General features: G+C 43.1%; 1 protein-coding gene across 6 annotated transcripts in view; it reads left to right on the top strand.

Moving 5' to 3' along the window:
* The window catches only part of LOC310765492 (glyoxal reductase-like), a 73,992-nt gene that overhangs the window by 22,297 nt on the left and 37,333 nt on the right, over positions 1-14,362 (top strand). For all 6 annotated transcript variants that reach the window (XM_083620516.1, XM_083620517.1, XM_083620518.1 and 3 more), the window contains one exon: positions 5,278-5,379. In XM_083620516.1, coding sequence (XP_083476642.1) covers positions 5,278-5,379 — 102 coding nt within the window. The remainder of the gene's footprint in view (positions 1-5,277; positions 5,380-14,362) is intronic.

Here is a 14,362-nt window from a genome sequence, read left to right as displayed (position 1 = left end):
TTAAACTTAGGCTTTTCATCATGGACAGGTTTCTTAGTCATGCCAAAGAGCTTAGGAGTGGGCTATGGGATCATGCGCTGGTTCTTCACAGCCTCTCAAAGCTAATTCTTCATGTGTCCCTTAACTGTAAATATGCTAGAGAAGCATTAGTGATAGGCAGTGCTATTTTTCTAGGAAAAGAGGTGCTGGAACTCACTGTGAACGCCTTCCTTGTTCTCTTAGAGTAGCAATGGTGCCCACCTGAGAGGTGCCAGAACTGTGTTCCAGTGAGTTCCAGCTGAAAAAAGCCTTGGTGATAGGTAAGACTAACCTGATTCCCACCTTAACCAGCTCTTGAAGACAGCTAAGTGGGGAACCCACTTGGCCTTAACCATTGTTGACATCAATGGTTGAGGCAGAAGGGAAGAATTCAGTCCGGGGGAATGTGTGTTCTGTGTCCAGTACCCAACTACTTTACCATGGTTAAGATATTGCCCCGGTTACATCAGCACTGGCTCCAAGTAAGAAAACTGGCAGTGTGTCATGACCCAGAATCCCGACACTTGTGTTTGTCTGCAATGCTGTTGCAATAGCTCTGCAGAACTAAGTTCACAATGACACAGCATCTCCTCTTGTTACTTCCTTAAATTTTGTTGCTGCTCTTTGAACACTTGCATTTTGTTTGGGGGATTTCTTCAAAGATGCCTCATCATCTTTGGATCTGCTGCTTCAGAAGTATTTCCATGCAAAAATATATTTTCTCCCCTGGATGGCAGAAGTTGTCCTTGAGCCAGCTGCCCAATAGAACCTTAAGGAGCATGTGCCTTGATACCTGATTTAAAACAGAGGCAGCCAATGTGATGTGGCTTGACTACAACTCCCAGTGCCCCTGACTATTGGCCATACTGGCTGGAACTGATTGGAGATGTAGCCTAGCAACATTTGGAAGGCAGGTCTAAAGGCTTTCTGCTTGCACTTTCCCAGTTAAGGATGAGCTGGTTTCCTCCCATCACCATTCCTTCAGGAGAAGTTACGGATGGCCACTTGTTCATGAGTGTTTCAAAGTACAGTGTTCTTAATTACCCTGTCCAACAATTGTGACCTACCTGCCACAGTAAAACTGTTTTTTGGTGATTTGCAGTTCACATAGCTATGTCCTCCATAGTGGTTTTTATACTACATAAACTTTCCTTCTGTGGGACTTGGTGCTGTTGCATCCGATGGCAGTTCAGAGTCGTCTCAAAATAACTTGCCTTGCCAATCTGCCATCTCGGGCAACACAAGAGGCAAAAGCTACTGAAAAATTCTCCCCAAGTCCCATTAGGATGAATAGGAGCTGCATAAAGAGATGTTTATCCTCACTCGCTGTGCAATATGAACTGTGACTTATGCACCCCAATGGCTTTGTAGATAGTGGGGGGGGTGCCACCTGCCCTTAGTTTGGATGCATGAGTATGGTGAATTAAGGCATTACTGCATGCAAGCTCAAATAAGGTGCGTGACAAGTATTGAGGCACAGGGTGCCTTTAAAAAACAGCTTCCCTCCCACTCATAGTGTAGCCCTCTTCAAGCTGGGTTGCATTTTTTAATGGGACTTGCAACTCACCTTGCTTCCTCCCTTTCTGCTAGATCCCTTCCACTCCTATTCTTATCTTGGGAAATGGAGGAGAAGTAGTTGGCAGCAGGGGACTTGAGAATGGATTAGGAGCGCCTCTGCAGGGACTCTCCTTGGCAGCACATGACACACGGTGCGCCTGATTTCTGACTACAAACCACATGACCCTTGGCAGCCAAGGAGAGACTTCCAAGGTGGAGGACTTTCAGGGGCAATTGGAGCAGGTGGGGGTATCTGCAGAAATTGGATTAAAAACAAACAAACGTAAAATCTCCAATCATTTGAACTGTAAGATCTCAAGAATGCATTTGCTTACCTGTTAATTATCATAATGCACAATCTACCAGGGGATAATTCCTGAGCTAAAACGAGTGTCCACTTTAGCAAATGGGCAGTTGTACACTTGTGCAGAAACCTTTTGATCTTGGTGGGTTTGGAACAGGGATCATTTCCAAATTGTTGGTACAAAATGGCAGGCTGCACTAAGATGTCTCCCGTCTAACATTGAGCTGCTGTGACACCTGGGCCCATGCTGACTTGTGCAGGTTTTCTCATTTCCTGATTTTGCATTAGAGTTTTTTCTAAAGAACTGTGGGTGCATGCTCATTGTGCAAAAGCCATCTGCAGGTTTTGAGTCCAACTCATGTATTTAGCTGTATTTGTATTTAGCTGTGGAACAGGGCTTTAACAGATACATTCCACTGATTACATTGTGTGTGTGTGTGTGTGTGTGTGTGTGTGTGTGTGGACTATGATTTTCACTTTTTCCGTATAAGAGTTATGTTCTGATGGTGAGCATCCTAACTGAATCAATATGAAATTGCAGAAATATAAAATCTCTGGCTTTGGCTTTAGAGGCTGCATACTATGGGATTTGTTTGGAAAGTTCATTGCAGATAACTCTCCATCACTCGTGACTATGGTCAGTGCTTTGCTGAATGTATAATCTGTTTTATTCTCTCCCATGTGTGTTTTGACTCACTTTCTGGTCTTTGTTAGCAGCTTCCCTTTGACTCTGTTGGGAATTCGGATGGAATTGCAAATATTAGTTCCACTCACAAGCATGCTGGTGACTGCTAACGATGCAAAGTCAGCCTTGCATTTTGAATGGAACTTTTTCTTCTAAGCTTTAACGACTCCCGGGAAACGCACAACAACGGAAAATTAATGAGATGGCCATTGACTTGCAATAGCAGAATTGGCTGTATATCAAAATACTGTATACATTGAGATGTGTTAGGTTATTTTGTGTTTTTGGCATTTGGTTCTGATTTGCCACCATGTAACATTAATTTGATTGCCTGTAGTGAGCAGAAGATGTGTGTCTGAAGAATGTTGGCTTCCTACTCACTTTTTGGTGCATAGCTGTTGTGTTGGGCTAAAAGCTACAGCGCTTCTTGCACAGTGAAATAGCAGTTTTATTCTGCTGCAGATAATATTGAGTCCAGGAAACACTTGAATCTTAAGGCTTAGTTTCAAATATATATATATATATATATACATACACACACACACACACATACCCCTGAATGCTGGGGTTTAAAACATGTAGACACGATCTTTCTAAGGCTTGATTTCAGTAGGAGAGTTAAACATAATTCCCACAGGGATCAGTGGGACTTACAGTTCAATCCGACGTGCATTTACTTAGAAATAAGTTCCACTGAGTTCAGTGGATCATATTGCCACATATGCATAAGTACTGCAAAGACGAGAATTGCTTAACTTTGGATAGAATCATGGTTTCCTTTTAAAGATTTTGGTTGGTTTGTATATTTATTTACTGTATTTTTATCCTGCTTTTCAGACAATTATTGCTCTGCGAAGGATAACCCACCTTTCAGGCTTTCAAAAGTGGCTTGCAGTTGAAATAATACCTAAAAGGCAGCATTAAGAAGAACAAACAGAACAACATAATGAACCCCAAAGGGCAACAAAAACAGCATATTAACCTGCAGCAGGACTCTTTTCAAAGCCTGTTCATAGCATAAAGCAGAATTGAAATTATTATTTTGGTCAGTGGTGCTAGAGCCAATTCTCAGTTGACTTCCTGTACTTGGGTGTGCATCCTTTAGCTGTTCCTTAGCTGCTGTCAAGTCTGAACAGGAGCTGCGTGCATTTTTTTAAGTGCTCTCCTTTTATTTTAACACTGGGATCACTTATATTTGAATTATTTCTAAAGAGGAGCGTGGACACAGATATCCACACCATTCATGCTTGATGGAATGTATGCATATGTCATAATTGCTAGACATATGAGAGGGCAAAAAGTCAAGAGAAGTGGCCCCTCCTTTTTTTTAAAGACAAAAAAATATATATTTTTAATGCTGTTTGCTGAGGTTGCACATTAAGCCACTCCAAATGATGACTAAGCATTTGCTCACACTACTGCAGTGTCAGCAGCAGAACAGGATTCCATTCACTCCTCAGCTCAGTCCATCCATTTGTGCATGTGTCTTACTGCTATTAAAAGCATGATGGAACTCCTCCACCAGCTCTCATGTGACTAAGTGGCTGTTTTTCCTATCTGGTGTTAAAGGGGACATTATGAACTTTGCCCATAAGAAACAATGCACTGAAAATCTCTGGTCATCTCATTTGGGCCTCTGTGGTCATGTGGGTAGAGGACTAGATTTGAACTTTGAGTTCACCTGCAAATTGGGTAGGTGGCTTTGGTCAACCCTCAGACCTTCCCCAGTAAAAAGAGAAAAATAATAACGATTTGCTCATAGCTGTTAGGGTGAGCAAGGTGTAAGACTTGTTAAACACTCTCCAATTTATTAATTTGAAAAGCCAGTTCCCAACATTCCGTAACACGCTCCTGATGTTTCGCCATGCATTAACGTGACCAAGAAATAGATCCCATGATGGATCTTCAGTTTTGGGATTGATAGTTAATGAAGCACCCAAGAAGTTTCCTGGTTTGTTTTTTCCTGCCAGGTATTACAAGAAGATGGGGAGGGAGGGGTTTATAAGCATGCAATATGTTCACCTTGGGACATCCAAAGTTGTGTCGCTTTGTTGTATAAATACTGCACAAATTATGACAATCTCTGGTGTGCCGGTGCCTGAAAGGACTTCTAAGGAACCCAACAAACTTGATGCTTAAGATACTCTCTGTTCTGCTGAGGTGAAGAGCCTCTTTGTACAGTAATTGAACATGCCCCTCACTTGTATATATTCACCCTGCAAAATGCAGCTTGAATGTATGCACTGAAAGAACCAATGATGACCAAGATGCAGCTTGCATGCAGAATCGTAGAGGCACTGATTCGAGGAAGGATGAAAGCTCCACATATTGGAACAGGCCAGAGGTCTTGCAGTTCTCAGGGCTGCTAAGTCATTCTGCTTGGGATGTTGCAGTTTCTCAAGCTCAGCACAAAACTGCTTTTGTATACTGCTTTTTGTCTGCGGAGTGGCTGTGTCTTTGAGCATCTAGGAAACTGGGCTTACCTGCATATTAAGGCTGCTTCACGGGAACATTTGCACTGAAATTGCATTAAAACTAGCAGAGGTTGCACCATTTGGTGTTTTGTACTAGTAGTTCACAGGTGGAGACTGCAACTTCCCAATTCAGCAGCTGATTTACTTTTTCATTGGGAGCTTTATGGTTCTTTAAAATAAGTTTGGTGTGATTTGTTCATGAAAAGCAACATTGGATTTTCTTTCTTTTTTCTTTTTAGATCTTTACTTGGTGCATTGGCCTGACGCACACATCCCCGGTAAAAGCAATCGAGAAGTCAGAGCAGAGACCTGGCGAGCCATGGAAGAGTTGTATGAGAAAGGTGGGGTGACTTTGATAGTTGCTGCTGATTTTTTTCACAGTTGCAAAAATGCAGAGTGTGTTTCTGTTGAGATATCACGACACATTTTCACCATCTTTTCCACTCGGGATATATCTTAGGGCAATCTGATGCATAGCTGTCAATGTTTCCCTTTTTTTAAGGGAAATTCCCTTATTCCGAATAGGATTCCTCGCAAGAAAAGGGAAAAGTTGACAGCTATGATCTGATGTCATTCATACCAGGCCTCAGAGGTGTCACAGAACAGTGTTCCACTCTGGAGTTTTGTTACCCTTTCCCTGCAATGCTTTTTAAACATCTGAACACTTAGCAATCCTGATGAACTTTGCTCCTTTCTTGGTCGAGTGAAGTAGAGGCCTAAAGACGGTCTTTTCAGAGTAGGCCTCTATAAGATGGTGATGGTGGGAATGAGAAGCAGCAGTGCTGTCCGGAGCTCTCTGGAAATGTCCAGTGGGGAGAAGGAGTGGGAAGAGATTGGGGATCGGAAGTGTCTGACGTGGGACAGGCCCAACACAGAGGGAAATCAAGAGCAGGACGCATTGAAGGACTCTGACCCTGGAGTGGGACACAGCAGATTGGGGGGTGGTGACCTAGACCCGAGGGGAAGGACCAAGTGGGTTATCAAGAGAACAGCCCACCTCAGTGTCATTGGATACCCCAAGTCTAGAGCCATAAATAAATCATGACACAGTGTAATATGTCATTTGTTGTTGTTCATCTGAGGTTGTACAGTGGTACCTTGGGTTACATACGCTTCAGGTTACACACTCCGCTAACCCAGAAATAGTGCTTCAGGTTAAGAACTTTGCTTCAGGATAAGAACAGAAATCGTGCTCCGGCTGCGTGGCGGCAGCAGGAGGCCCCATTAGCTAAAGTGGTGCTTCAGGTTAAGAACAGTTTCAGGTTAAGAACGGACCTCCGGAACACATTAAGTACTTAACCCGAGGTACCACTGTATTTACCTAATTTTAAGACCTGCCAAGGAACAGAGGTTTGTTATTATGTCTTCATATGTAAAAACACAGAATTCAAAGAGGGTGTTCTTTCTTTTTTCTATGACTGTAATCGGGGAGAGGAGGGACAACCTCAAGAAACGTTTTCCGAAACACCAGAGTCTTGTCGTTGTTTTCAAATGGACTTGAATGCCAAAAAAAGGCAAGGCCGCTGAACTGAAGTAGCTTTGTGTCATGGCATCAAACCCAAGTACTCTTGTTACAGTGGGTTTGTGGGTCTGGTTGCAGATTATTAAAAAGCAGATACTAATTGGGACCAAGGAGCGCTTGTGGTGATGGTGGGGATATTATTGGTGTAGCAATTTTCTGTTGGTGGTTTGGGGCAAGGGTTTTAGTTGACTGCCTGAACGAGGAATTGAAACAGATTTTCTCTCTCTCTCTCCCCCCCCCCACCCTCAGGTTAGTTAACTTACAAAGCATCTCTTTGGGAGATTTTTGAACTGAATCCCCCCCCTCAACTCGTGCCCCTCTTCTCTACTGTTTCCTTCATCATGTGCATTAATTTAACTTGGCTGTTTATCTGCACCTAGGCCGAGCGAAATGTCAGGAATTAAAACTGTATGTTAGGCACATCCTCGATTTATCACCCCTGCATGAAACTTCATTACAGAACCTATGGATGCCGAACACAATTTCCACCCTAAGCGACATTATTTAAATTAACGTCATGTAAATCTCATTCCAATTAAAGTAGCCTTTCTGTCCTGAATCTTCTGTTATCTGGTCCATCGGCTCCTGCGTCCCACAAATCACCCCTTTCTGCCTCAAGCAATGCAGAAAATTTTAACCTCTGGCCATGTGTTTCTGAAGTGATATGCAAATGTTAATAAATTTGGAGGTTTATAGGCAGTACCCCATGAGGGAAGAAATGATTAAATAATTTGCTTGCATGGTTAACCACTAAAGTTTCAGTTGACACTCAGATAATGCTTAATCATCCCTTTTGACTTATGGTCCTGGCCTGGGGTTTAGAAGCAGTTTTTTTAAATACCATTGTTCCTTCTAATTGTTCACTTATTTTCCACATCTGAGTGCTTGTGTAGCACTGTGACCAAGCTTTCAATTCTAAACGTACTTACACAGGAGTAAGTCCCCTTTGACTTACAGTAGAACAACTTATGTGTACAGATGCACAGGATTGTGCTGTAAGAAGATAAGCTGGGAAGAACTTATTTCAAGTCTTGCCCCAGCTGAAGACTCACTTGGTGAGCCATACTGTCCAAACAACCAACCACCTCATGCAGGCCCAGTTATATCCGTATTTTATTCAGTACCTCAAACAAGGATTCAAACCTTTTTCACTGACCCTTTGAAAGCATACTGTAGAAGTGTGAACAATTAGCAAAATTAAAACACGTGGAGTTATTAAAAAGAAGACTGGAAGATGAGGCATTTGATCAGGAGCAAAAATTACAAGACTGAGTGAAAGCAATGAAATGCATTTATTAAATCTGCTTGTTCCCGCTTTCTAGGTTTTTTATTTTATTTTTTAAAAAGACAGTAATAATCAACCACTATGGTTTATTACACAGTTGTTCTAGGAGTTTATTTTGATTGTCACAAAAACTGTGTTCTAAGCGTACATTGTTTTATTTAAAGGGTTTTCCATTTGTTTATGCTTGAAAAGAATGGGGCATTCCAAGAACAGAATGAGAATGTGACTTAAGAGCCATAAAAGTTAATGGGAATGTTCTCTATAAAAGCTGCAATTCAAGCTATTTATAAATGTCTCCCCTCGCGCCTGCCTGCTTGAGAAATTAGGGAAGATGGTCTTTGATAGCCTCTGAGGTTTTGGGATTTGTAATTTAAGCAATAGTTTAACCTTGGCGTGTAACAGTAGTGGCAGGAAGGAGGCAAACAGGGGGAGGGACTTTGACCTCCCTTCACTCTGGTGTCCTTATAGCTAAGGAGCCTTTCTTGGACCATCAACTCTGGTGAGTGGCCCAAACATGAACTTCCCTGCCTGCCCCTCAACCTCAAAAAGGTACCATTGGTGCCTTTTTGAGTACAGTGGAACCTCGGGTTGAGAACGTGATCCGTGCGGGAGGCACGTTTGCAACCCACAGCATTCACAACCCACGGTGCTGCGTCTTCGCATGCGCGTGACACGCTATAGTGTTTCTACGCATGCGCGAGCGCCGAAACCCAGAAGTAACCCATTCCGGTCCTTCCGGGTTCAGCGTGGTCCGTAACCCGAAAACACGCAACCTTCAGCGTTCGCAACCCAAGATAATGACTGTGCTCTCAGTGTTGGGCTACAAACCCACAGCCGCTGTTGGAGCTGCTCGCTGTTGATGGGTTGTTGCAGAGAGAAAAACAGCAGGAATATAATCCAAAGGTTGCCCTATGGATGTGGCTGCTGGGTCCTATTAATTGATTTTGTGGATTCTGACTATTTAAACAGGCCTGCACATTTGCTGGAAGACTGGGCTGTAAATACCCGCAATAAACAGCAACAACTTGTGCTTTAATTTCTCGGCTGCTGTTGGGCGAGGGCGGTTTGGTATGGAAAGAGTTTCCTTGAGGTGCAGGCTTGTGAGATAGGCCAGTTTACTTTGAGTTGTCCTGTGTCCCCATTGTGGACAGGGCTGGGGTGGGGTGAAGTTTCATTTGATGGATGTCCCATTTCCTCTTCTGGGTGAGGAGGGCAAGGGACTGGCAGGGGAGGCTGCAGATGCTCATAAAAAAATTGATTTGAGCAGCCCAACTTATTTTGGAATTGAGCAATGGATGCTCACTCATTCCTGTGAGGGAGCAGGGGGGTTTTTTTGCCACAGGACTAACTTTTGAATTCCTTTCGCCTTTTTTATTTTATTTTTTTAAGTAACAGTACAATAGAGATTCATGTAGGTCAGAGCTTCCTCCTGTGGTTGGAGGTGGTTTATGGGTGATATCCGCTGCACCACACCCTGTTTGATCAGATAAGGGATGCTGTATGATGGTATCTCTTCAAGAAAACAAACTCAAGTCTCACGTGACATTCATTTAAACAGTAATGATTTGCAAAGCAGCTTTTAAGAAGCATGACATGAAGCTACACATTTTTGTAAGCAAAGATGCAGGGAATTAATTAAAAGATTTCTGCACAACTTTTCAGTGCGAATTGTCCAATTGGCACCTTTTACAATAATGGATTTTTTTTAAAAAATACTTTTTATTTTTTTAAAAACAAGTTCTCTATACGGTAGACATCTCATTTTCCTTCAACTGATTGCTTGTATTTTTTTTTTACTTCTTTTTATTCATTTTCTATAACCAAACAACAAAAAAAAGAAAAAGAAAAAGAAACAACATACACCAAAGAAAAAAGAAAACATCAACCAAAACAAAACACATGAACAAACCAGAAGACAAACATTAATTAACAACAAATAACGGTTGACTTCCCTCCATCTCGGTTTTGGGTTATGTACTGTATTTTTCGTCCTATAGGGCGCACCGGCCCATAGGACGCACCTCATTTTTTGGGGTGGGGGAATGAATAAAAAAAAATTATTCCCCCCCCAGCCGCGGCTGCCGCCCCAAGCCTTGCACACGCCTGCCCGAAGCACGGGGCACCCTCCGGAGGGCTCCTCCGCGTGCTTCAGGCTGCAGGCTGCCGCCCCAAGCCTCGCGCACCCGGCGGGAGCTCCTGCCGGGCGCGCAAGGCTTGCAGACACTCGCCCGAAGCACGGGGAACCCTCTGGAGGACTCCCTGTGCTTCGGGCTGCAGGCTGCCGCCCCAAGCCTCGCGCGCCCGGCGGGAGCTCCTGCCGGGCGCGCAAGGCTTGCAGACACTCGCCCGAAGCACAGGGAACCCTCCGGAGGGCTCCCAGTGCTTTGGGCAACAGGCTGCCGCCTCAAGCCTCGCGCGCTCGGCGGGACCTCCCGCCTGCCGCGCAAGGCTTGCGGACACTCGCCGGGGCTGCAGGCTGCTGCCCGCAAGCCTTGTGAGCCCACGGGAACCCCTGCCGGGCTTGCAAGGCTTGCGGATAGCTTCCTGAAGCCTGGAGAGCGAGAGGGGTCAGTGCGCACCGATGCCTCTCGCTCTCCAGGCTTCAGCGAAAGCCTGCATTCGCCCCATAGGACGCACACACATTTCCCCTTCATTTTTGGAGGGGAAAAAGTGCATCCTATGGGGCGAAAAATACGGTAAATATTAAATCCATTCTGCAGTTTTTCATTTTATATCGTCTACACATCGCAAGGGTTATATTAAACCTACTGTGATTTTTATATCTCTAGAATTTGTTTCCATATATGTTATAAATTTGGTCCAATCGTCAATAAACTTTGTACCTTTTTGCTGTCTGATGTTCTGCGTCATTTTTGCCAAATCCATATATTCAAATAATTTAATTTGCCAATCTTTAACGGTCGGGATATTTAGGGTTTTCCAATTTTGTGCTAACAGAATCCTGGCAGCTACAGTTGCGTATTGAAACATTATATGATCTTCTTTCTTAATCTCATCTCCGATCATTCCCAGAAGGAAGGCTTCGGGCTTTTTAACGAAAGTGTATTTAAGTATTTTTTTCAGTTCGTTGTATATGGATTCCCATTTTTTTTTTAACTTTTTCACATTTCTACCACATGTGGTAGAAACTTCCTTCTTTGGATTTACACTTCCAACACCTTTTATCACCAGTCTTATACATTTTTTGCAATTTCACAGGGGTGATGTACCAACGGTACATCATCTTTTCCATATTTTCTCTAAGGGTAGTACAGGCTGTAAATTTCATTCCTTTAGTCCACAACCTCGTCCATTTGTCAAAATCCAAATTATATCCGATGTCTATTGCCCATTTTACCATGACCTCCTTGACCTCTTCGTCCTTGGTGTCCCAATCTAATAGCTGATTATGCATTTTAGATAGCAGTTTAGTTTTGCTTTCTATTATCTCTACCTGGAACTTAGATTTTTTCTCATTCATTCCAATCTTTTTGTCTTCCTTCCATAAGGCGTTAATTTCATGATACTGCAACCAACCTGTTAATTTGCTTTTTAACTCTTCGTATGGTCTAATTTTCCATCCTCCAACTGATTGCTTGTATAATCTCTCCCTTTCTACAGGAGTTATGCCGCTGCCTAATGTGAAATATCTCATAGTATATACACTACACTACACTACACTACACTACACTACACTACACTACACTATATATCATCATAGTAGACCTAGGAAAAAGTTCACTTGGCACTCTTGATTCTCCCTTTGCAGGCAAAATTCAACACTTTCTCACTTTGGTGACTTTTTCTGTTGCCATGCAGAACCCCTCTTTCTGCTGGAAGTTTCCTTACGCAGTCCCACAAATTGAAATCGTGTGACAAATTTGAATTGCATGACTTCTTGTGTGACATGAATGTTTACAGTTGCATACAATGCAAAAATTCACCCAGTGTACACACACACACACAAAATCCCCATCTCAGGAAAGGCTACACCTGTTGAATGCCTGCCTATTATTCATTTTGATACAGAGCCTGTGCCAGGAGAAAAGTGATAACGCACAAATTCAAAGCTTGTTTCTGCAGCATGTTTTGCTTTGGCGTGCGATGAGGGAGGCATCATCACCTAAGGAAATTGTTAAGAGAGCTAGTAAACGTTCTAAAAAGTGTTTTGATGTCTGAACTTAGTACAGTTAAGGCTTGAAAGCCTTGATAAAAACACCCATGTCAGTGTTCAAGAGAGATAAGGCAAGCTATTGTAATCAAACAAAGCTTGGGTGCTGAGACCATTTATTTACAAATCTTTACTGGTAAGAGATCAGCTTGTCCATCTTACTCTGAAGGTCCCCTCCTTTTTCTTTTTAATCTTCACATGGAGTTTGTTTTGAAGCTTTTTCTGGCAAGAAAATGCAGCGTGGCAGCGTTCAAAGTGTTCAGCCTCATTTCCTGCTGGGCTGGCCCAAGGAGGTGGTGAGGTCAGGCAATTTGATGGACTCCCAAACTCATCCCAGTGGAGCTGCCTTTCCTACTTGTGGTGGAACACCCTGGAAATTTGGGTGCAGTCTGGGAGAAATTGTGATTTGCATGCTCCCACCTCTTCCAGGAGGCCTGCTGAGCGTGTCGTGACTGAGAAACCCCCAAATTAGTTAGGTAACAAATCTGATTTCTTGAAATGGCATGTGGCCAGCAGGGGGAACATCATGGGAGGTCTGTTTCCAGATGTACTGCCTCTTGCGTTTGGAAGCCTTGCAAGTTGCTCCAGGAAATGGACCATGAGCAACATCAGGGGAGGGGAGCTCTTGGGACCAAATTGAAACCATAAATTATTTTTAGTTTTTTGTTACTGGATGCTGGGTGTTGTTTGTGTTGTTTATAATAATAATAAATTTTATTTATATCCCGCCCTCCCCAGCCAAAGCCGGGCTCAGAGCGGCTAACAACAGTAAAATGATAAAACATTCTAAAATAATTTCATTATAAATCTTGTTATTCATTATGTAATTATATTTTCATTATGTAATGAAACATTTCATTATGTAATCTTGTTATACTTACAGTTCTGAAAATTCTTTTGTATGTTATAATGTTTGCTACCGTGATTTGCTATGTCATTAGCAAATTCTTTTTGCATTTGATTTTCAAATGTATTGTTGTAAGATGCTTTGAGCACTGGGGGGGGGAGGGTAGAAAAGCAACATAAAAAAAGAATGAATGAATGAATGTGCACTAGCTTGGGATTACCTCTGCCGCCCCTTTGGATTTTTTTGAACATGAGCAAAATACAGTGGACACTCGGGTTGCAAACATGATCCGTGCGGGATGCACGTTCACAACCCGCAACATCTGCAACCCGCAGCGGCGCATCTGTGCACGTGTGGGTTGCAGTTCGGCGTGTCTGCGTATGCGCAAAGCGTGATTTAGCGCTTCTGTGCATGTGCGATCGCCAGAACCTGGAAGAAACCCGTTCCAGTAATTCCTGGTTTTGCGGTCCGCAACATCGAAAAAACGCAACCTGAAGCGTCTGTAACCCGAGGTATGACTGTATATGCATGTCGGATCTAGCTCCACATATTTTTTGAAACAGTTACAGATAGGTAGCCGTGTTGGTCTGCCATAGTCAAAACAAAAAAAAAATTTTCCCTTCCAGTAGCACCTTAAAGACCAACTAAGTTAGTTCTTGGTATGAGCTTTCGTGTGCATGCACAGTGTGCATGCACACGAAAGCTCATACCAAGAACTAACTTAGTTGGTCTTTAAGGTGCTACTGGAAGGGAAAAATATTTATTGAAGTTTTTCACCTTTGTATAAATGGGCTGCCTTGGAAGGTGGTGGACTCTCCTTCATTGGAGCTTTTTAGGCAGAGGTTGGGTGGCCATCTGTCATTGATGCATTGCAGGGCATTGGACCAGATGCCCCTTGGGGTCCTTTCTAACTCTACAATTCTGAGTTCATGAGCCCTAGAACTGTCAGTGAGCTTCATGGCTCAGTGGGGATTTGAAAGATAGGCCCAAGCTTCAGTTGATTATTTTTAATACCATTCCCCCATCTCAGACAATTATGATGTTGGCTTGAGAGCATCTTTAACATACGGTAAGTCTGTCAGTCACTAGAGTTTCCAGATTGCAGCCAAAATACTGCAGCCTGCCTGCAACTGCATAACTGATACAGCCTGTCCTTCTCTCCCTGGTTCCCCTGCCTATTGGCCCTCTGGAGCAAGCAGAACTCTCATTCTGCCCTGCAGCGGGTCAGAGTGGGTGACGGGATGGGGAAGAGAGCAAGCTGGAAGAATCCATGTGTGCATCTCTTTCATGCCTGTGAGGCAATTTGAACAATCAGAAGAGCAATTGAGAGCATGCCCCAGCAGCCCAATCCGTCACAGGAATTTGCTTGAAACTGTTTTAAATATTGTGCGTTTAAATTGCTATAACGTGACCTGGGACCCTATTGTGATGGGTGGGTATTATTATTAGTATTTAGTAAAGCTAGTCATAAAAGTTGCCAAAGGCTATTCTCTAAAAGG

Source organism: Podarcis filfolensis (genome assembly GCF_964270895.1).
Source record: "Podarcis filfolensis genome assembly, chromosome: 6".
NCBI lineage: Eukaryota > Metazoa > Chordata > Lepidosauria > Squamata > Lacertidae > Podarcis > Podarcis filfolensis.
Note: the sequence above shows the minus strand (reverse complement) of the source record. Positions and strands in the feature narration are given on the sequence as shown.